At 49.1% G+C, this 21,674-nt stretch overlaps 7 protein-coding genes across 7 annotated transcripts; 4 read left to right on the top strand and 3 right to left on the bottom strand.

Annotated features, from left to right (window-relative positions):
* Window positions 1-1,094: 1,094 nt before the first annotated feature.
* Window positions 1,095-3,868, top strand: BDV27DRAFT_85982 (F-box/WD repeat-containing protein). The gene is made up of 2 exons (XM_032077793.1): window positions 1,095-2,623; window positions 2,672-3,868. The coding sequence occupies exons 1-2, from the start codon at window positions 1,587-1,589 to the stop codon at window positions 3,642-3,644; spliced, it is 2,010 nt and encodes a 669-aa protein (XP_031929930.1). The 5' UTR covers window positions 1,095-1,586; the 3' UTR covers window positions 3,645-3,868.
* A 306-nt stretch (window positions 3,869-4,174) lies between these two features.
* eb1 (microtubule-binding protein) lies at window positions 4,175-5,776 on the top strand. Its single transcript, XM_032066196.1, has 6 exons — window positions 4,175-4,332; window positions 4,419-4,490; window positions 4,647-4,681; window positions 4,750-4,827; window positions 4,895-5,376; window positions 5,439-5,776. The coding sequence occupies exons 1-6, from the start codon at window positions 4,319-4,321 to the stop codon at window positions 5,493-5,495; spliced, it is 738 nt and encodes a 245-aa protein (XP_031929929.1). The 5' UTR covers window positions 4,175-4,318; the 3' UTR covers window positions 5,496-5,776.
* A 1,168-nt stretch (window positions 5,777-6,944) lies between these two features.
* Window positions 6,945-10,158, top strand: BDV27DRAFT_143342 (uncharacterized protein; the record flags this gene model as incomplete). The annotated part of the gene is made up of 5 exons (XM_032070078.1): window positions 6,945-6,987; window positions 7,505-7,624; window positions 7,656-7,723; window positions 7,809-7,894; window positions 8,592-10,158. The coding sequence occupies 5 exons, from the start codon at window positions 6,945-6,947 to the stop codon at window positions 10,156-10,158; spliced, it is 1,884 nt and encodes a 627-aa protein (XP_031929928.1).
* Window positions 10,159-10,802: 644 nt separating this feature from the next.
* BDV27DRAFT_85930 (Gfo/Idh/MocA family protein) lies at window positions 10,803-12,781 on the top strand. Its single transcript, XM_032077792.1, has one exon. It carries the CDS (start codon window positions 10,908-10,910, stop codon window positions 12,642-12,644), a length of 1,737 nt encoding a protein of 578 aa, XP_031929927.1. The 5' UTR covers window positions 10,803-10,907; the 3' UTR covers window positions 12,645-12,781.
* Window positions 12,782-12,887: 106 nt separating this feature from the next.
* On the bottom strand, window positions 12,888-14,686 carry pgmA (phosphoglucomutase PGM2; the record flags this gene model as incomplete). Its single annotated transcript, XM_032070077.1, has 3 exons — window positions 12,888-14,200; window positions 14,261-14,562; window positions 14,634-14,686. 3 exons carry the CDS (start codon window positions 14,684-14,686, stop codon window positions 12,888-12,890), a joined length of 1,668 nt encoding a protein of 555 aa, XP_031929926.1.
* Window positions 14,687-17,108: 2,422 nt separating this feature from the next.
* BDV27DRAFT_143339 (oligoribonuclease) lies at window positions 17,109-18,290 on the bottom strand (the record flags this gene model as incomplete). Its single annotated transcript, XM_032070076.1, has 3 exons — window positions 17,109-17,131; window positions 17,648-18,161; window positions 18,243-18,290. The coding sequence occupies 3 exons, from the start codon at window positions 18,288-18,290 to the stop codon at window positions 17,109-17,111; spliced, it is 585 nt and encodes a 194-aa protein (XP_031929925.1).
* A 253-nt stretch (window positions 18,291-18,543) lies between these two features.
* BDV27DRAFT_124864 (uncharacterized protein) lies at window positions 18,544-21,579 on the bottom strand. The gene is made up of 4 exons (XM_032066195.1): window positions 21,429-21,579; window positions 19,951-21,314; window positions 19,560-19,897; window positions 18,544-19,509 (listed from the first exon to the last, which is right to left on the bottom strand). Exons 2-4 carry the CDS (start codon window positions 20,990-20,992, stop codon window positions 19,105-19,107), a joined length of 1,785 nt encoding a protein of 594 aa, XP_031929924.1. The 5' UTR covers window positions 20,993-21,314; window positions 21,429-21,579; the 3' UTR covers window positions 18,544-19,104.
* Window positions 21,580-21,674: the final 95 nt, after the last annotated feature.

Raw genomic sequence — 21,674 nt, 5'->3', positions numbered from 1 at the left:
TTTTATCTACTTTCTTCTAAGGCTTTTTTTTTTTTTATTTTCTTTGTTTCCCTTCTGATTTTCTCCGCTATCATCCTTCTCAAATATTGCAAAACGACTTATTTAGACCCCAATTCTAAAATCATGCTCGAGGGGCAACCCTACTATACTAAGTTAACAAGAATATATATATATATATTTACATATGAAATAAAAATTATAACTAAAAATACACCTAGGAAAGAGAATTATTCGAGATTATGTTTAATATTACTCTTAGACGCCTCAGTCCTCGGGGAACGACGAAAGATTCCGATCATCGGTAAACACACGGACAAAGCGCAGGTGCCCAAGACCGACACGGGTGGATCATCGTGAGATTTGCAAAACCCCACGGGGGCGGGAGGCAGATTTCTTGCACCGGCCTAAATTCACGATGGAGCCGATCTTTAACGTATCCTTCAAAAGGAAGTCTTATTATATTATACAGTCTATCCAGCGCTGAGTGTTTCAATGCAACAGATCAAAGACAGAACACGCTTCTATTTATGTTATTAATTCAATTGACACATTGGTTACATACTACAATTATGAATGCACTCAATATAATGCATTTGTTCCCAAGAAGGGTCAGTTGGGCTGACTTGTCGGAATGAGTTGGTGCCCCGAAATAGTAACTCTTGCTTTTTTTGTTGTCTAAGCAAGGCATTGCTATTTGACTTTGACTTTGACTTTGACCTATTGGGAGGGTTAAGAAAATAAAAAAAAAATAAAATAAAAGAGAAGAATGACATACAAGAAAAAAAGAGAGAGATAAGAAAAAGGAAAAGATATCAGAAAAAAAAAAAAAGGTTAAATGTTTGAGAAAGAAACTTTTTTAATTCTCATTTTCATTTCCCCATTAAAGGACTCTCCGCCACCAGCGTGGGAATTCAGGGGCCGAGGCAATCCAAAGGCTTTGTGTGGTACATTGACATTGATTAACTTTTCTTCTTTTTTTCTTTGGTTGTTCGCCTCCAATGACGCCCAATCAGTTTGCCTTCCGGTGGGAAATGCGCGACCACTCACCGGGGCCCATCGGACTGGGGGGGGGCAAATTCTTTTCTTTTGGGGCGTCTCACCGCCCTGCTGATAAGTAGCTTTCTCCCTTTTTCTCCCTCTCCTGATATTTCTTTTTTTCTCTCTTGTCAGCTTTCCCTTTTTTCCTTTTGTGTTCTGATTCCTTAGATTGATTTGTATTAAATTCTCACCCCTTCTGTCCTGTCCTCTCTTTTTGTGGTAGACGTCCTTTCCCTCATTCTTTGTTTGTTCTGGGTGGTCGGTGTTTCTTATCAGGAGTTTACTTGTTTAAGCGGACCTCTTATTTTTTCTCTTTCCCTTACCTACATCATTCAAACCTCCCCATAATTTGTCTGTTACGGATACCCGGTCGAGAACCGACGGACAACTTCACTGCATACTCCATCGCGCTCTCACATTTGTCCCTTGCTGTTCCCTGAAATTGTGTCTCAGGGTTAGTGAAAGGGGCCCTCTCGTGTCAGTATATAGTCGATCTGCGGAATCTCCGATCGTCCTGCATTATCTCTTTATATTCGATTCGCGACACCATGTCACCACGTGAGGCTGCGACACTTCCCTCCCGCCGACGTCCTTCCCTCTCCTTCAGACCTCGACCTCGGACGGCTACCTCGTCGACCCATCAAACAACCTGTTTAGAAAACGACGTATGGGGTGGCGGGTCAGCTGTCGATGAGGGGCAGGTGTTGGAGGAAATGAATCATTTCCCTGAACCTGTTCCCAGGCGCCGAGAAGCGAGAAGCTTCTCAAGCCTACGTCATCCTGTCGATGGCTTGCGCGCCCTCGGCCGCCGCTTATCGGTCACGATCCGGAATAAATCTTCCAGGCATTCGGCTCATCACCATCAAGATGACCTGGGCGACTTGAACCATGAGCCGGAGTTTACGCCTAGAAATAGGCATTCGTGGTGCAAGGGTACCGGTGTCGATCGCCGGTTGTCTCATCACAGCGTATCGGCGCTGCACGGCTTTCATGCACCAACTGCGCCTGTCCATGCTCCGATTCCAGGCAATGGTTCGGAGCCCCCCGTTATTTCGGACGATATCTATGCAGGCGCAGCCGCTCGGGCGGCCGCTGCGGTCCAGAACGAGCTGTTCAGGGTCGAGAGGGATGGTGCAAAGTACTCCGACCCGGGACTGACGAGAGATTCGGAGAGCGGTATTGGTATCGACCTGCGTGACCGCTCCGAACTCTCTGACACGGATCTGGCCTTTTTGCGCTTGGATCCGGTGACTCATCTACCACCAGAGGTCATGTCACATATTTTTACTTATCTCGACCCCCAATCTCTCATGCAATGCGAATCGGTCTCTCGCGCTTGGAGTGAGCAGGCCTCCTCCCGGCATATTTGGAGACATGTGTTCCGTCACACCTATGGACATAGTCGCCCTGTCGGCACCTCGAAGAAAAAACAATCTGCTGGTTTAGGAAAATCTCTCCCAGACCAAGACTGGAAGAGAATGTTCCTTGTTCGCCGTGCGCTGGAGCAGCGATGGAAGGAAGGCAAGGCTGCTGCTATTTATCTCCACGGACATAAAGACAGCGTGTATTGTGCACAATTTGATGAGTAAGTCATTTGGCAAGCAAATCGTTGTCATCGACTAACCACCTACAGAGACAAAATCATTACGGGATCCCGTGATCGAACCATCAGAGTGTGGGATGCACATTATCCTTGGCCATGCCGCAAGATTATCGGACCCCCTCCAGGAGATATCGCTGGTATTGGGCCTGTCAATAACATGTCCCAGCAGTCATCTGGGAAGCCACCTTTTCTAACAATTTGCCCCCCGCCGACGCTCTCCGCTGGGATTACTACTCCGGTTGAACAAGCTTCAGAGTACCATAGCGCATCCATCCTTTGCCTTCAATTCGATGACGAGATCATGGTCACGGGGTCATCTGACTATACCTGCATTGTTTGGGACATTCAGAATGACTATCAACCTATTCGCCGCCTGGAAGGCCACCGGGCAGGTGTGCTGGATGTGTGCTTTGATGACCGTTATATTGTCTCTTGCTCGAAGGATACCACCATCTGTGTGTGGGATCGACATACTGGGACTCTCCTTCAAAGGCTTGTCGGCCACCGGGGTCCTGTCAACGCAGTTCAACTACGTGGCGATTTGATTGTCTCTGCGAGCGGAGACGGCGTCGCCAAATTGTGGAACATAACGTCTGGCCACTGTGTGAAGGAATTCCACAGTAAAGATCGCGGACTTGCATGCGTTGAGTTTAGTGAAGATGCCAGGACTATCCTCACCGGAGGTAACGATCAAGTTATATATCAGTTTGATGCAAACACCGGTGACATGGTCAATGAGCTGAAAGGCCACGAAGGGCTAGTCCGGTCTCTGCACCTGGACAGTGCGGGACAGCGGATCGTCAGCGGAAGTTATGATATGAGCGTTAAGGTCTTTGACGCGCAGACCGGGGAGTTGTCGATTGACCTACCCGGCTGGACCACCAGCTGGATGTTGAGTGTGAAGTCGGACTATCGACGCATCCTGGCCACGAGCCAGGATTCTCGAGCTGTCATCATGGACTTTGGCTATGGACTAGATGGCATTGAATTGCTAGAGGAATAGATGGGACACAACCCTAGACATACATTTGCTCTTTATGCTCCATTATAGGAAAAGTTCCGGTTTTAGGGAGTTTATACGGTTAATCATTTGGGATCTTCTCTTGTGGCAGCTTGCTTTGCACTGTTTGCGCTTTTCTTGCGCCTTTTTGGATATAATTCTTTGGGATACACATTGGCTAGCGATAGAGCGTTGATACTTCAAAAGATTTTTGCTTTGCTTTCTCACGTCGGCCTTCCTGACTGAAAACGGTTCGCAGTAGTTAATATTGATGCATTGGGATAGTAGATATCACATGGATACATGGTATGTATACTCGTCGGCTTACAATCGTGATGCTGTCGATCAACAATTGCCTAGTACTTGGGCAGGTATCCATCAAATAACTGCCTGAGGAATCAACACTTTTCTACGGTAAGGGGCAGGGGGCCTTGTGATTGGCCAAAATCCCCCTTAGCGTCATGGCGGTCCCGTGGGTTTTGTCGACAGCAACAAAACAATCCTCTCAACGTTTACTTTGCCTCAATTTTCTAACCAAGAACAAACTCTCGCCTTCCTGTGGAAACGCCCATCTATACGACTTCTTTGTTTCCTCTCACGCTCCCCTAACTCATTGTACCCCAAGAGCTCTTCCCGCTATCCTAACCGAACTCAAAACCAGGACCGTATACCCCACCATGGGCGAATCTAGGTTCGTCGAAACCCCCTTTCAAAGAATTCTGGGGAAGAAGCCCCTTATGTGTGGAAACCGGCGATTAATCCTTGTGAAACGAATAGACAGGAGCTTCTGGCATGGCTCAACAACCTGTTGCAGCTGAACCTTACGAAGGTTGAGCAGTGCGGAACGGGGTACGTTCAACTCCCTTCCACGTTATGGATAATTCTGCTTTCCTACGGGCGACGGACTTGACTTCCTTGCAAAATCTGGAACCGAAACGACGTGGAATGTGGCCCCAACATATTGTGGAATATAACTAGAATGGGCTGATGTGTGATATTATGTAGTGCGGCTCTCTGTCAAATCTTTGACTCGATCTTTAGTGAGTGTGCCATCTTATCCCTAATAATCTTTTTATGTAGGGCTAACAGTTTCTTCCCTGCCTACTAGTGGACGTCCCCATGTCCCGTGTGAAATTCAACGTCAATACCGAGTATGCCTACCTTCAAAATTTCAAGGTCCTTCAAAGTACGTTCCTAGGTGGATTCGTTTGAATGGGGAAAGGTCCTCCCTGTTGACACAAGCCTTTCAACAGACGTGTTTGCTCGCCACCAGGTAGACAAGCCAGTCCCCGTGGAACAACTTACCAAATGTCGCATGCAGGACAACCTTGAATTCCTGCAGTGGACGAAGAGATACTGGGACCAACACTTCCCTGGTGGTGATTATGATGCTGTTGCTCGTCGGAAGGCTTCGGGTGGTCCTCCTGCTGCTGCTGGCGGTTCTCGCGCAGGCGCAGCCTCGGCTGGAGCCACGCGGCGGGGCGCTACGCCTACCACTGCTGCAGCTCGCCCACGAGTCGCTGCAGCAAGCGGGCCTAACGTGTCTGCATTGCAGCAAGAGATCGCGACTCAGAAGGAAGCTATTGCTGGATTGGAGAAAGAACGGGATTTCTATTTTGCTAAGCTCCGAGACATTGAGCTGTTGCTGCAGAGTGCCATTGAGGCAGACCCCGAGTTGGAGAAGGACGACGATTCGTTGGTGAAACACATTCAAGGCATTTTGTACTCGACAGAGGTATGAAGCACTTGTGCACCCGTTCAAACGAGTACGGACCGGGAGGGCTAACTATCGGACAGGAAGGGTTTGAGATCCCAGCTGAAGAGGGTGCTGCGGATGAACTGGAGACATTCTAAATTCCAGTCGAGAAACGTTTGTCCGTTTTTAATACCCCCTCATAGTATGGCTAGCGTTTCGTGGGTGGTTTTGGCCCCTCTTGTTTTGATTGGATTTCCTGTCACTCTCCTAAGTTGTGTCCTCGGTCGAGTTGTCGGAGAGAAAGAGAGAGAGAGAGAGCTTGGCAGCTGGCACGAACCGGAGAGCGAGAAAATCATGAGCTGTGTTGATAGGACATTTGAATTTCCGTCAGGCTCTGGACGAGAGCCCAATAGAATTGTGCTCTACTTCTATAGCTCTACCTCCTCTTCCAAGTTCCTCCTGTGGTAGCCTACCATTCGGTCCAAGGGCTAGGGCCTGCCGAATCACCCAGTTAATCTACGGTTTGCTCGAAGCTCCTGCATTCTTCGAAATTTTCCATTCCGGAGATGGTATTCCAAGACGGGAGATAGACACGCCACGCCACGGCAGTATGTAAAAATAGCAGTGTGGATCGGAGACGGAATTGAACCCCATCTCTGGATGGTTACGCTTACGAAGATTTCGACCTCGTCTTCGGATAATGTTGATAATTCACGGCTTCCCCGGGTCACACTGCAGGATTGATTGGATAACCATGGGGTTACACAATGTGAAAATGGCCTCGGGAAGATGAACTATAATCTCACCCAGGAACTCTGTACCTTGCAGCATGATAGATGTAATGAACCGGGGGCGGAGACCAAACACTAGTAAGTTTGGCCCCTTACTCTCAGGAGATATTATTATTATTATATGCATATCAGGTCGTACGGACTCGCGCCAACACTGCCTCGGGATTCTTTTTTTTTTTTTTTTCCCTTTGATCCCCCAAGGTTCGTGGTATAGAGGAGTAGTAATCAATTTGAACTAACTTAGACATGCCATTTTAAAAAAAAATTGGTATGTAATCTTGCACCATCATCCTGGGTTAGGCTGAAAATAGTTCTAGCGGGGCAGATTGAAGTGACACATTCCAAGCCGCGTGGGGCCTACCGATGCAATATTGGCTAGAACATTCTGGTCGTTCATTTGGTATCCGTTGTATTATTACGGGCCTGATGATACTGTACCTTGGGAGTACTTCTGTCGCTCAAAAATTGGTAGGTTGTGTACGAAGTAGTAGGCGTTGCTTTGTCCTCAATGGCCGATTCATCGAATCGTTGTGGCATGGCTATTCACTGCTAATCCCTCTTTCGCCTTGCACCCAGATTTCCCCTCAAGGCTTTTTGATGCGCTTGATCTGTAGTGGGATGAGGAGATGAGCCGTTGATCTTAGGGAACCTTCCGATTCTAATGAGAGGGCGACAGACAGCATTATATATTAACCAAAGCTAGTGATCCACTAAAGCAAGGCTAGTTAAATGAAGGTGAGACTTTCCCATCAGTGTTTCATTAAACTTAGTCTTGGCTTTCCGGTGTCGAGCCAATGATACTCACCCCGTACAAAAATGGCATCGCTTGATCCCCGAAATGGAAAGGCCGTCATTTCGGGTACGCAATGCATACGCATCAAGTCGGTATTGTGTTTGGGGTACCGGAACACCTGTACAAACATCAAATTGACCTTAGGTACTAGTAGGAGGTACTGATATTATTCACTGCAACTTCTAGGTTTGCTCATCTCCTCGACGTAGAGCAAATTCATATTTGGTCATCTTGTACAGAAGCTGATGCCCCTATTTCCATACGCTAGGTAACTTGATATTACCGGAGTTGACGTGAAGGTTGTATTCGAGAAAGGCCCATGCTAATTAATGTAATTCCCGTATTGTAACGACTAACTAGTGGGACGACGCTGCAAGTCTTAAGACCTGACCTCAGCCGAACCTGTTGTTGTTATTCTTAGGTCTGGCCTGATCGATTCTCTGCCGCTCTGCTCTCTCATTGACATTGTCTTTTCCCTTCTCTCCCCTCACCTTCCTTCTCCTCCTTCACCTTTTCTCTCCCTTCTCGTTTCTCCTTCCCTAATCCCCTCTTCCCCTCTTTTCCCTTGATCCTTTGGCGGTAGAGGTCGGAACCTTTCCTCGGGGGCAGTCTACAACCATTGAATCGAATGGTGGAAATACCGGACCGCGCGAGGTGACATACTACCACGGAACGGCTTGGAACAAGCGAGAGACAAGGCTGGGTCCGGTGTCAACGTGGATCCCGCAACCCAGAGAAAAAGCGAAACGGAAATAATTTTGGCGATCAGATTCTCGAAGTACCCATCGTTGATGAGTCTCTTGTCAGTCCATTTCCCCGTCAAAACTTTCAATTCGATTCTTTCCGCAATTATGGATTAGAGCTGGAGGAGCTCTCAAAACTTGGAGTACTCTCAACATCCGGATCAAAAACAAAAAAGTTGCACCTGCTTTTTTTTTTTTGCTTTTCGCTTCTTTTCATTCATTCTTTACAGGTATGTACGAGCTCAGATGTCAAATGGACTCGGTATCATCCTGGGACCTGCGGATACTCTCTCGTTATCTGCTCTTATCTGTTAAAGCAATTCAATCCATATTTTTAAGCAGTCTTGGTGGCTTAATGGTTATCTGATCGATCCTCTTGACAGGTTTCCATGCATTTCGAAATTGTTTTCCCATCATTACGATTGAAATTGTCAGCTCTTCGGTGCAGCTGACGTCCGCTCCTTGGTTCATACGAATTTAAAGACCTCTGCTATTTGTGGGGGGCTCTACGCTTGGGCAAGCCTGAGCCATCATTGTGACCGCTAGTCGTTCTTTCGATAAATCCCGACTTTATCATTCTGCAGCCAACACGGCCTTCGCTCATTCGAATCTCAGTATTCCAATTCTTTGCGCTCTTTCCTAAACTCGCTTTTTTCCCGCAGATATTCTTAGTGTCGTACTGGCAAGCACCGTATTTTACATTCTTCCGGCGGGGAGCTTCAAAACTCGTGCGCTCGGTCTTGCGCATCAACGGTGTCTCGAGTTGATTACCATTACGTCAGACTTCTTGATATTAAATCTTCAATAGCCTCCTCAGTGGTTTCAGTTGAGAGCATAGTCCTACAGCTTGGAGCAAGGCCGAACCAGGATGGCCCATCATGGCAATAGGCACACTCGGTATAGCAGATTGATGAAGAGGACCAACAGATCAACAGCTGTTGCAGATGCCACGGGACGTACGGACGGAGGGCTCCCGTCAGGCTATGGGACAGTTGTGAACGACTCGAGAGACAGGATGAAGCGGCAAACACAGGACGAGTCGCAGCCCCAAACGGACGGCGCAATATCCCAGGAAGACCAGATTTCAGTGCAAGTCACGGTAGCCGCAGCTGCTACCGATAATCCTCAGACTACACCTGATGCCGCAGTAGTAACGCCCTCGGCGACAACTGGTATTAGCGAGCCCACAGCGTCAGAAGTCACCCCTAACCAAAGCTCACCGGCTGTTCCGACTACCTTTTCCGAAGAAAACCTGACTGCCTCTACTGCTTCACCTACCCCCACAACTGATACCCCCTCTGAGACGACGAGTCATGATTCATCGACTTCGCCTACTTCTCTTCCTGTGATATCTTCTGCTTCCGACACTTCCGCTTCCCAAATACCTCTCTCGCCTATGAACTCGAGTGAGACCCCTCAGTCAACTTCTAGCACGATAGTCTCCTCTACAACAAGTTCTTCGTCATCCAGTTCCAGCCAAACTTCGTCTACGTCTAATTCCAGCTCAAGCTCATCTTCCAGCACAACGACAACTTCCTCAACTTCTACGTCCGCTACAACCTCTACCACATCTGAGATTACTATAACTTCGTTGCCCTCCGGCACCGGAGGCGGCGCCTCATATGGCTGGGATGGAGGATCGGGGCCGACAGCTACCGAACAGACATCTTTGACTACTGGACCGACTACTTCAGCGACAAGTTCTCCTTCCCAGGGCTCTGGCGTTGTCGACAGTCAAACCAAGGGCAAAATTGCTGGCGGTGTAGTGGGTGGCGTAGCTGGTGCTATGGTTTTGGTAGTCCTAGTTTTTCTACTTCTCCGGAAACGGAGAGCATATCAAGATCGTGCCCCTGAAGTCCTTCCACCCGGTGATATGACTGGTACTGCTGTTGGTGAAGGATCTGTAACAAGGTCAGCTGATGTGGTTTCGCGGCGGTCTAGCAATGATCCGTTATTTACGGCCTCATACTTTGCGCCAGCGTTTATGAAGCGTTGGAGACAATCGCGCCTCTCTACTCATACAGAAAGCACCTTAGATTCAAGCACCAGCGAGCGTGGCTTCCAGAAGATTTCCGGCCGGAAGATACCCTCCGTGCTACAGTCAGGAGGAGATGGATATGGTGGTGGTTTCTCGGAAGGATCGCCGACTATATCGGAGCCAAGTGTGAGCTTCCCGCCAGGTTCACCGGTCCTTCCCCGCTCACCTACCTCTCAACCGCCTCCATCAACCCCATATGGCATGCCGCTGGACGTGAGTTATACAAGGGAAGCCGAGGAAACAAATCCCATAGTGATTTTTCGGCCCTCGCCGGCCAGGACACCTATTCCTGGCTCCGCAAATGCCAGTCTATCTAACGAACCTTCTGTATCGCGCATCGTGCCTCTGGCGCAGGGGGCATTGTCTCCCACCATACCTAAGCGACCGGATGTACTGGGTCGAAGTCATCCAAGTTTTGATGGTAGCCGCGGCAGCCGATTTACCGAGAGTATATGATCCTGTTCGCTATTGTCTTTCCTTTAGCCATTGCAAGCACCCCTTCGTTGTTCGATGTCTGGATATATATCATAAGAGCTTTGCTCTGTACATACGCTGAGAGCTTGCACTTCTTTCTTTCCCTTCAGGGCGTGTCACCTTCGCAACGGGAATAACCCTGGGCCTTTTCAGGCTGGCATGTTCCTGATCCTGTTGTACTCTTACTCTCTATTTCTTATATGGATACCCCGAATTGAGTTCACTGTTCCTTGTTGAACCCCTGCTGATTGTTGTGAAAACTTTCTTTTCCTTCTCGTATGTCAATAATTTATGTGGAGTGGTATTTTAGAGAAATCTTGTGGGGGAAATGGTCATGAAACGTTTAATGGCAAATGGATAATTTCCTAACCCCGGATCCAGTAATTTGTACCTAATCTTAAGGTACGCAACCGTTATCGATAAGGCTTTTTTTTATTTTATTTTTATTTTGGGGGGTCCGGAACGGAGTTACTTTCTCTCTTCGAGGTGATAAGCATGATTCCCGACCCTAAAGGCGGGTCTCTGGCCAACCAGGGCTCTGCTATTTATACGTGACCTGAGATGGCAGGGTTGCGATGTAAGGTTCCATGGCGTAGTATATCCATCGACTTGATTATACTCGACATGCCCCCTTCCCCTCATCCTCACTCAATATATCTTTCTCTATGTCCATATTCACATCCAGGAATTAGTATCTAATCACATTTATTTGACTAATAATAATAATCATCATGGGCGATCCTAATCCCTCGACTTCTCACGATCTCTACTTATCTTCCCCTCACCCTCATTCCGCCAAACCACTTCGGTTCCTTGTCATCGGCGCTGGTTCACGAGGCAATGCTTACGCCCGAGCCGTCACGAGTGCCACCTCAGGCATGATCCACGCGATCGCTGAACCACATCCCTTCAAACGACGGGAATTTGGCCGCAACTATATTTGGGGTGACAGCGGTACCCCACAGGACGGCCAGGAGTTCGAAGACTGGCGAGATTGGCTGCGATGGGAAATCAAGCGGCGAACACAGAGTAGTACTACTGTGACTACCGGAACGAATCATACGACCGGTGGAGTAGACGGCGTATTCATCTGCACGCTGGACGAAACCCACGTTGAGATCCTACAATCCATCGCCCCCTTACAACTTCACATTTTGTGCGAGAAGCCGCTTGCCCTCTCACTATCCGACTGCCTGACAGTATACCGCGCCCTGCTACCAAAGGATGAAGGGGGCTTGTCACCTTCCTCTTCCCCATCAACCATTTTCTCCATAGGCCACGTCCTCCGATACAGTCCGCACAACATCCTCCTCCGAAAGCTCCTTCTCGAAGATCGTGCCATCGGCGACATCGTTTCAATGGAACACTGCGAACCAGTTGGATGGTGGCACTTCGCACACAGCTACGTCCGCGGGAACTGGCGACGAGCAACGCCCGAAGGCGACGGCTCCCTGCTCACCAAATCCTGCCACGACCTCGATTTTATCCTCTGGCTTCTTTGTTCCCCGCCACCACTCCCCGCAGACGCCAGCCTCTCCGCACAACAGCAGCAGGAATACCTCAAGTGCCAACAACCACATCTCCCACGCACCATCTCCTCCTCCGGCTCCCTGACCCAGTTCCGCAAATCTAGAAAACCCCGCGCCGCCGCCACGGCAACAAACTGCCTCTCTTGTTCCGCAGAGAGAAACTGCAATTACAGCGCCATCAAGATCTACCGTGACATGCACGTCGTAAGGGCCAACTACGAATGGCCTGTCAACATCGTCTGTCCAGATATCGAGGATGTAGTCCGGAGCTCCTCCTCTCTGTCCGAGGAAGAACAGATCAAAGCAGCAGAGGCCCACCTCCTCCGTCGTCTGGAAGAAGATTACTCTCCCGAAACAGCAGATAAGGATATCGCCGCGAGACCCTGGTACGGTCGGTGCGTTTACGAATCCGATAATAATGTTTGCGACGACCAGGTTGTCACTCTTACCTGGGATGACGAGCCGATTGGCTTCGACACAACTATCAATGACTATTACCCCCGAACTGCTAAAACGGCCATATTCCATATGATCGCGCCGACGGAAAAACAGTGTGAACGGCGAGGTCGTGTTTACGGTACCCAGGGTGAAATTGCTTACGATTCGCGGAATATTGATATTTACAGCTTCTCGACCCGGTCGACCCGGTCTATCGAGGTGCCGCGGCAGCCGCCAGAAGAAAAGGAGTCTCATGGTGGGGGCGACTATGGTCTGGCGAGGAGCTTTGTCCGCGCCGTGGATGCGGTGGTTAATCAGGGTTGGGACGTTGAGCATGCGCAGAGGTGCTTCGTGGGTTGTACACTGGAGGAAGCGGTGAGGAGTCATGCGGTTGTGTTCGCGGCGGAAGAGGCGAGGAGGGAGGAGAAAGTGGTTCGGTGGAAGGATTGGTGGGAGGGGAAGCTTCGAGATTCGCTGGGGACGAGGTCGGCTTGTGATTAAGTTATTGGTTCTGGTCGTTGTCATGACAGCAGAGTTATCCTGAAGGTGGTTAAGGATATGATATGACGTTATGGCGCAGAGTGATGAACCGGTTATGGACTGGAATATGAGTTATGATTATGCAATTAACTATCTTAAAAAATGAAACCTGTCCATGGATGGTTTGTGTTTCTTCCCATCATAAAGAACTCTGCACCTCACACGCTTGTGGCACAATATTTACAAACATCAAATCATAGTCACTTAAGTGCGGACGTCAGGCTCCTCGCGGCCGATGAACTCCTTGAAGTTGAGCAGAGAGAGGGCGAGAGCAACGTTGTCCTTCAGGTACTCGGACGCAGTCAGGCCGAACTTGCTCTTGTCGCTCTCGTACTTCTCAATGTACAGACGGATCGTGGCACCGCTGCTGCCGGTGCCGGACAAACGGACGATGATGCGGCTGCCATCATCGAACTTAGCATATAGGCCCTGGTTCTTGGATACGCTGCCGTCCAGATCGGTGTAGGAGAAGTTGCCCACATCGGTGACCTTGCGGCCGGACACGGTAGAACCAACGAAGCTGTCCTTGTTGGCGACCTTGTCGGAAAGGATAGCAATAACCTTGTTGGCACCATCGCTGTCGACGTTCTCGTAGTCGTAGCGGGTGAAGAAAGTACGGCCATAGGTCTGCCAGAAGTCGTTCTGGATGGACGCGATGCTGGGGGTCTGGTCCGGCTTCTGCTTGGCCACACCAGCAATGATGTTCAGCCAGGCGACGATGGCCCACAAACCATCTTTCTCACGGATATGGTTGCTACCAGTACCGAAGCTCTCCTCACCGCAGATCGAGATCTTCTTGTTGTCGAACAAGTTGCAGAAGAATTTCCAGCCGGTGGGCACCTCGTAGCTCTGCAAACCCTGCGCCTTGGCAACCAGGTCAACAGCACCGGAGGTGGGCATGGAGCGGGCCAAACCGTAAACACCCTGCTTCTGGAAGTAGGGAATCAGCTTGGCGTGGTGGGAGATGATGGCCAAGCTGTCACCGGGGGACACAAAGGTGTTAGCACCGTAGATCATGTTGCGGTCACCGTCACCATCGCTAGCGGCACCGAAGTGGATACCGTTCTTGTCAACGGCCTCAACCAGCTCATGGGCATAGACCAGGTTGGGGTCAGGGTGACCACCGTTGAAGTCAGGGCTAGGGACACAGTTCATGGTGCTGCTGCTGGGCAGACCCAGCTCGTTGACGAAGATATCGACGCCGTAGGGGCCGGTGACACCGTGCATGCCGTCAAACAGAACCTTGAAGTCCTTGTGAGTGCTGAGGAACTCCTTGATCAGGTCGAAGTCGAAAATCTCCTTCATCATCTTGACATAGTCGGTCGTCGAGTGAACAACCTCGACCTCCAATGGGCCGTAGGTTTTGGAGCCAATGCTGGAAAGGTCAATCTCTGGGATCTCAGCATAGTTATAGGAGGTGAGGGTCTTGGAGGTTTCGTAGATCTTGTTGGTGACTGTCTCGGGGGCGGGGGCACCGTTGGACAAGTTGTACTTGATACCAAAGTCGGCATTAGGACCTATTACATAGAGTTAGCTGGGACAATTGCTGAACCTAGAAAGCTCCAGGGTGTTCTTACCACCGGGGTTGTGGCTGGCAGTCAACAGAATGCCACCGGTGGCCTTCCGTACACGGATAAGATTACTGGCAGCGGGGGTGCTCAAGATGCCGTTCTGGCCGACAAGGAGTTTCTTGACGCCATAGGCGGCACTGATCTTAGCGATCTTCTGGATGGCCTCGGGGTTATAGAAACGGCCATCGCCACCAATGACGAGGAAGGCGTCCTTAGCGCCTTCAGGGATGGAGAGAAGGATGCTGGTGATGAAAGATTCGGAATAGTTGGGCTGCTGGAAGACCTTGACCTTCTTACGAAGACCGGAGCTATAGAGGTTAGCAACGGTTCTATAATATATCAAAGATCGTGAAGAGGATAGAGATGGATAGAGACATACGTTCCCGGCTTCTGGTCAGTAAAGGATTGGAAGGAGACAGTCTGGATGGACATGGTGACAAGGATAATGTTATGAGGAGGAAGAAAGCAAAAGAGGAAAGAAAAGAAAAGAAAAGAAAGAAGAAGAAGAAGAAGATAAGAGGATATTATATAAGGAATTGAGACTGCTCACCGACAATTGGGGGAAGGTTCGGAAAAAGAGAGAGAGAGAGGAAGATAAATAGAGGGGCACCAACTCAAGCTAAAACCATGCAAGTTGACACTCGCGCTGCCGTCATCAGCATGATTTCATGGGATGTACACCTCAGGCCTGAATCAAATGCCCCTCTTCCTGCCCCACTTAACGCCGCTCTTGTTTTTGCCCAGGGATCGAGGCCCAGCGCGTGGGGGCAAATGGGTCTAAGTGCGTGCGCAAAAGGTAGATAGCAATTTGACTAAAAGACTACATCTTACATCTGTATAGTAAGATATGAAAGCCTTAGAAATCTCAACAACTCAACAACTCAAATTGTCAGCGTATCAATTTTCTTATGCTTGATATATTCAATTCACTCTTGCCCACAGATTCTCATGGCCAGATATGGGCACCAAGGTCAAAAGATTGATCCAGGATCTCTATTGCAAAATAATCAAGGCCGTTTCCACACAAACAGTGGTATATCTCTCGGGTAGCTCCCAACCAGCGTTCCTTGGACTCTCTTGGCGCCCTGAGGCGTATAGTAGACACAGGCTCCTTTGAGAGGTTGAATCGTGGTCTAAAACCACCAAGATAAAAAGTTATTACCGGTATATTCCACTTCTTCATGATAGCTAAAACATCTCGCATAGGCAAATCTTCACATTGGATGGGATTGCAAAACACAGGAGGAAACTCGCAAAGGTTTGGGCCACCAGCACGATAGTAATCCTCTATGAAGCCATCATCAGTAGATGTGTGTGGGCTGCAGGAGGCACCAGGTGCTCATCGAGGTGCTCTAGGAGCAGGATACGGCGTGGAGCTAGGCTTGATCGGCTCCATGGTATTAAATGTAGGTGTAGCACTATTGCTGTAGAATAAAGGTATGTGCCGGGCTGTTATGATTGAGTAAAAGGTGAGACGAGAAGTGGAAGTAGAAGTCGTCTTCTTCAATTGGTAGTGGAGAAGACTTGTATACAGTAGATACATAGATACTGGTAGTGACTTGCCTATAGATCAAAGGAAAACGGGGTGTTCAAGTTCCGTGTAGGTAGATTTGTTCTAACTAGACAAAATCTGAAGTTTGCTTCGATATTGGAAAAGAGTTCTAGTTCTCGCTGTAGCTACTAACATGGCAAGCGTTTTAAATAGATGACAAGGCTGTATAGTCCAACAAAGCGATATTCTTGTCCCTTGTATTGGGCTTATTCAAACATGATCTATGTATAACTCAGTCAATGAAGGACATCTGAAACATAAATGCTTGCCTTTGATTAAGAGGAAAAAGCCAGGTATAGTAGCATCTGCTAGGCTTTGGTCCCTTTGGGATGGATAGACCTATTACTACCTGTACCGCGAGTCCACGATTGTCAAGTACATACGTAGCGCAATTCCGATAGTAGTCGAAAGCGCCTTCTTTGATGGGCTATTACAAAGAGAAAAGAGAGATGAACTGCTCTTGACAGAACAGTGGAGGAATTCAATACCTGTGCGTTCGCCACAAAGAAGGAAAAAGCGCCTCTAGCATCTGATTCTTCCATAAAGCGTAGTAGCCAGAGCGAATCCAGGTCGGATAATCTTCGACAGGTGGGTGCGTGTTCGTCAGCTATCAGTGAGTGGTATGAAAGGCTCAGGCACCCTAGTGCCGCCGGCTCAAAGGCGGCGACAACACCCATGGAACGCGGAAAAGACTTCAGCTCGTCGAGAAACAATCAATTAGCTAAATTTTAAAAATAGATCCATTATAGAAACTATTTCTAAGACATTTTATTTATTAAAAGTCTCCCCCTTTTCTACACGAATATCCACTTTGACGAAAGTAAGAAGAGAATGTCAAAATACCCCTCGGATTTACCTCATGTTTCTAGAGGAGTTCTTAATCTACTTTGATTGGAGCTATGTAAATAGCTGCAGCTCTAAACCTTGGGACGCGGACGGACCCCCTGAATGATTGGGCCGCTTAACCCCGTCAGAACCATACACGGACAACTCATCGAACCCCAACATACCAATCGACGGGCTCTTCCACTGCATCTGCTGTCGGCGGTCCAGGAAGATCTCAGAGGATTGGTGTGAGGATGACACATGACACATCCTCTTATCACTTTTTGCTTATGGATGAAATCAAATCTAGACCCTTCGGCAAGTCCTAAGAGTGCAGGGGGGTACTCCGTACGGAGTGAACAAATAGCTCAAGTATGAAAGCAATAGCCGCCTGTTTAGCCCTGTTGCTAGTATGGCCAGTACACTGAGACCTTTGCGCATTGCCTACTTACGGCTATGCCCCGCTGTCGGATGCCGTCAATGTCCATCTTCTCCCTCACCTCACCATGACTGTGATTATTTTCACTATCAAGATTGTGAATCAAGATAGCGATTAAAACAACTTATTATCGGATGCATGGAGGGATGTTCGTGGTAACTGCTTTCTGGCCCCACATTGACAGAGTAGAGCAGAGGTTTCATCCTTGAATGATGTGTTGGAGCATGCGAACGAAGGGGGAAAGATTGGACGTGGCTGCAATATTTCTAGCACCAGGTGCTGTTTTCTTACAAGATGTGAGGAAAGCTCGCAGCCCATCTTAGGCAAATCCACGAACCCAGCCCAGTCACAGCGGGAGGTTCCCAGCGACAGTCCGATATCTCCCTTGACATAGACCATGGCGTTGCTAGCTAGAAAGACAATAGCCTTGCTTCTAGAGAGGGGGTGTGCTCTGTCAGGTAAAGTAAATCAACGCAACCCACCCAAGCGTCGGTGTCCATACACTGCAGCAGTCGCAATAGTAGCAGTGATTAAGTAGAAAGCCGTCTAATCAACTCTCTCATTCATTTCACTCCACTCCCGAACAGCCTCTCCTTATAGAAACGCATCTCCTCAATACTTTCCAGAATATCATCTTTCGCCAAATGCACCTCCTTCTTCCTAGGCACAGTAGCCAACAACTCATCCGCACCCCATCGTCTCGCGGCCTCCTTAAAGGTGCTCACATCCAAGATCCGATAATGCAACCATTCCAGGACCTTCGCGTAGGGACCCCACGACAAGAAAGCCTTGTCCGCATGTACGCTGTTTCCCGCCAACAGCGCCGTGCGGGGCTGCGGCACATATCGCTGAATGTATGCCAGTAGCTCGGAGGCAGCGGATTCAGGTGTAACGGTGGAGGCGAGGACGGCGGCAGTTAATCCCGTACGGCCATGAGTGTCGATACACCATTGTGACATGTTGTCCATGGTGGTCTTGGAGGCGTGGACGACAGTTTCAAAGCCGTGGGAGTCGAGGAGTTGGAGGTTGGCGTCCGTGATGAAGCAGCAAATCTGGATGATTTGGTCCTTTTCGGAATCCAGGCCTGTCATCTGTTTGTGTAATTGAGGCGTGTATTAGGTATCACATCTATATGGAAAGGTGGGGGTAGAGTCGAAGAGAAGGGTGCGTACTTCGCAGTCTATCCACACTAGTGGATCGGATGAGCGTGCCAACGGCATGTTGACGGTGTTTGTGTGCAAAGTGCTATAACTTCACTTGAAATCTAAGAACAAACGGATAAGGCTTTTTGGTTCAGAGACCTGTGTCCATCTGCGTCTTTCGGGTGAGTTGAAAAAATGGTGGGGGTAGAGACGCTAAGTTTCCCTCTGACGTTGCGGGGGTTAAATTATTTAAATAGTCTCCGGACGATAAGATAGAAAGAAACCGAAAAAAAAAGAAAAGAAAAAAGAAAGCCTACCGAGTAGGTCAACGGTTTCTTCAGATTCAATCAATCATATGTTTGCACCTTGCGTAATCCATTTATTCTATAGCAATTAACTTATAGCCCAGACCTTTTCCAAAAATCACGTAAAGAATTCTAGATCCTCGTGGGCAAAAGCCCTAGGACCATCCAGCATAAGGTAGTGCCAACTCATGCACACAGTCCAGAATAGTCTCCATACCGTCGTTATCATCGTCAAGACGTTAAAAGAAGTATTGAAAGTCCCAAAGCAGGTAGAAAAAGAAAAGATGATGAACCAACCAGGTGGCTATCGATTGGTCCACTTACGCCAATCCATCATAGTCAGCAGGATAATCTTTTGAAAATTTTCCCCAAAGCCAAACACAACAACAAAAAGAGAAGAAACGTTGTTCACATAGTTTGCATGCGTGCCAGCCAAAAACAAATAAAACTCAGGATATAGATTATCGAAGATTGTCAAGTTAGCGTTCCGACGAGGTCATCAAGGGAACTCTTGATCGAGCACCAATTGAGACATATTGAACCCAATAAGTTCATATAGCCAATAATATGTCACCGAAATAGCTTCTTCACAGCTCTTCATCCTCATTCTCCTGTGGGGCTGATTTCTGAGGCTCAGCCCCAAAGGAATTGGAACTCGCCCCTGTAGTTTGAGGCCCCTCGGAAGCGGCACTATCCAAAGCTCCGCTGATGGGTTGAGACAACCCCGATTCGATTCTCCGTCGCAGAGCGTTCTCGTCCGCTTGGGATACACTGGCTCTTTGTTTCTTCAATGGGCTTCCCACGAACTCTCCGTTCAGATTATTTGCCGCAGGCTTGGGGACCTCGGGTATACCGGCAAGGACTGCTGGTGCAGTTGGAGGGGTGGTTGAGATACTGGATGCTGCAGGAGTCTCTCCTGATGGCTGGGGGCTAGCAGTATCCGTTTTGGGGGTACTAGTGCCCAAAGATGCTGACGAGTGCTGGCGTTTGAGCTGTATTTCCGTTAGCGCAATTTAAGGTAAAAGCCTTGGGTTTCACTTGCCTTGATCTTGCGAACGCCCTCGGCCAGTTCCCCCTGGCGTTTAATATCGTCTGGTGACAGATGCTGATCGTCCTCCTTAGCTTCTTCATCGTCGGCTTTACCCAAGATCGAATCATCGTCATCATCGTCACTGTCCATGTCGTCATCTCCAACGGCCTTGCTTTTCTTTCCCTTCTGCTTGTTCTCAGTGCTGTCACGGAAGTTCAAGAATCCAACTGCACCACCGGGTTTCAAGGGACCAATATTAGCGAAGTCCGGTTGAAGTGATCTGCGCTTTGCTGAGCCAGGAGTTTCTTGCGACTTAGGATCTTTTAGCATGCCCATTTTCTGCAATTGCCCTGTAAATGGTCAGTTGGGTAGATGAGATATCTTGAATAGATGATCGACTTACGCTCCCCTCTATACATGAATGTAAAAATAGCATAGGGCTTGTCGGATGGATCAATCCCAGTAACCGTTTGTGTGCTGATAGTCTTGGGATCGAGGGTCTTGGGCTTTGCGAAACTCGTTGTATGGTCGATATCTGCGTCTGTCCCGCCATTCCCGCCATGCTGGGCTTCGTCGTCGTCGTCATGGGCATCGAACTGTGGCGAGTATTCACCACGTTTGATTTCCCCTGAGGCCAGGACACGGAACAGAGCCACTTTGATCTGTCCTGCAGACTCTGGAATAGGGTCGTCGTCCGAATCGGAGAAAGACATATCATCATCCGAAACGTCCTCGAGAGGTGATTTCGCGTCGTTACCATATCGCATGATACCCTTGTCATGCTTGTCTGCCTTAGAATCCATGTCCAGGTCACCGGTGCCATCGACCGACGCACGCTTCAAGCGGCGCTTTTCCATCTTCTGCCGTCTCCGCTCAATCTTGGCGGCCACATCCTTACCCTCTAGATCTAAGCCATTGAGCCAGCGCTCCAACCCCACCTCACGGAAGAGGAACTCCCGTTCAGCAAGGCCACCTCCTTCTGACTCAGGGACGCTGACCCATCGTGAGTTTACCCAGGTTTCCTCTCCTCTCCGGAGTAAAGTAGCGACCTCTTCCTTTTGTCGCCCGTCGAAGTAGATATAGGCTGCGACCGTCTCGTTTGGAGAGTTTGTCAGCGGCTGGTACGGTGCCACCATGCTACTATATTGGCCTCGCTCTGCCGTTTGGCCGGGAAGGCCCCCAACAACCTTGGGCTTAGGTGTGGGGTTTTCCGGTGTCGATTTCGGGGTAGAGTAGGGCACATCTTGTCCAGGATTCAGTAACGTGATTGAAACTGCAAAGGTGGATTGTTCAGGTTTTCCGGTAGCCGAATCTGGTAGCTTCGGTGGAGGTACGGGAATGTAACAAGCTATGCGAGAGGCTCGGGATTGGCGTTGGATCGAGTACTCGGAAATAGGGCCGTCCGGAGTGTGTATACTCACAGCAAGACCCTTAAAGCACGGCATGATGGGGCGAGCGGTGGGGTGTATGTGAGCAAGCTGATGTCTCCGTGGTATCTTGCAGGGGAGAAAACAGGTCGAACTAAGTATGGTGAGAGTGATCGAAGGAGAGAAGATCGTGCGGCGTGTGCGAAAGAGATAGCTTCCGGGCGTCGTGGGTTGTGGAGGCGGTCAGGGATATCTAGTGTGTTTAGACTGACACCGACAACCTCACAGGAAGGGAGCGCGAGAACGCAGTTCAAAGAGGTTGCAACTGGAGAGTGCGGTAGCATATAACAGGAATACTCGGCACAAGAGCCAGGCAATTTTAAAAAGCAAGTTCCTATAGCTTTATCTTCTTTGTGAGCAATTCACACAGGCAATCGTAGCTCGGCGGAGGGGGGTGGGAGGGGAAGAAGGGAATGGCTGGATATGGTGGACCAGTGGGTCAGGATGAGCGTACCAAGCTGAAAATGCACGTAAAGAATGTAGGTACCAGCAACATCGAGTGAAGGTAATGATTCGACTTATGAACAAGATATCTGGTATGCCCGAAGGCCAACTCCCTTGTACAGCGTGACGGTGACAGAGGGTGGAAGGGGGAGGAAGAGAGGAACGAATGAGATGCGGAGGACTGGGCGATCGACGGACGCCAGTGGGAACTCCTCCGCCTTCGCTGCTTTCCATGGTTTCGGTTCTGCTTAAACTC

Source organism: Aspergillus caelatus (genome assembly GCF_009193585.1).
Source record: "Aspergillus caelatus strain CBS 763.97 unplaced genomic scaffold BDV27scaffold_45, whole genome shotgun sequence".
NCBI classification, from domain to species: Eukaryota; Fungi; Ascomycota; class Eurotiomycetes; order Eurotiales; family Aspergillaceae; genus Aspergillus; species Aspergillus caelatus.
Note: the sequence above shows the minus strand (reverse complement) of the source record. Positions and strands in the feature narration are given on the sequence as shown.

What these genes read in the sequence shown, in the direction of transcription:
- BDV27DRAFT_85982 (XM_032077793.1), top strand. Translation starts at nt 1,587, where the DNA reads ATGTCACCACGTGAGGCTGCGACACTTCCCTCCCGCCGACGTCCTTCC. An exon ending in TATTGTGCACAATTTGATGA is followed by an intron (nt 2,624 to 2,671) that starts GTAAGTCATTTG and finishes AACCACCTACAG; the next exon opens with AGACAAAATCATTACGGGAT.
- eb1 (XM_032066196.1), top strand. An exon ending in AATCTTTGACTCGATCTTTA is followed by an intron (nt 4,682 to 4,749) that starts GTGAGTGTGCCA and finishes CCTGCCTACTAG; the next exon opens with TGGACGTCCCCATGTCCCGT. An exon ending in AAATTTCAAGGTCCTTCAAA is followed by an intron (nt 4,828 to 4,894) that starts GTACGTTCCTAG and finishes GCCTTTCAACAG; the next exon opens with ACGTGTTTGCTCGCCACCAG.
- BDV27DRAFT_85930 (XM_032077792.1), top strand. Translation starts at nt 10,908, where the DNA reads ATGGGCGATCCTAATCCCTCGACTTCTCACGATCTCTACTTATCTTCC.
- BDV27DRAFT_124864 (XM_032066195.1), bottom strand. Translation starts at nt 20,992, where the DNA reads ATGCCGTGCTTTAAGGGTCTTGCTGTGAGTATACACACTCCGGACGGC. An exon ending in ATTCATGTATAGAGGGGAGC is followed by an intron (nt 19,898 to 19,950) that starts GTAAGTCGATCA and finishes GACCATTTACAG; the next exon opens with GGCAATTGCAGAAAATGGGC. An exon ending in AGGGCGTTCGCAAGATCAAG is followed by an intron (nt 19,510 to 19,559) that starts GCAAGTGAAACC and finishes ACGGAAATACAG; the next exon opens with CTCAAACGCCAGCACTCGTC.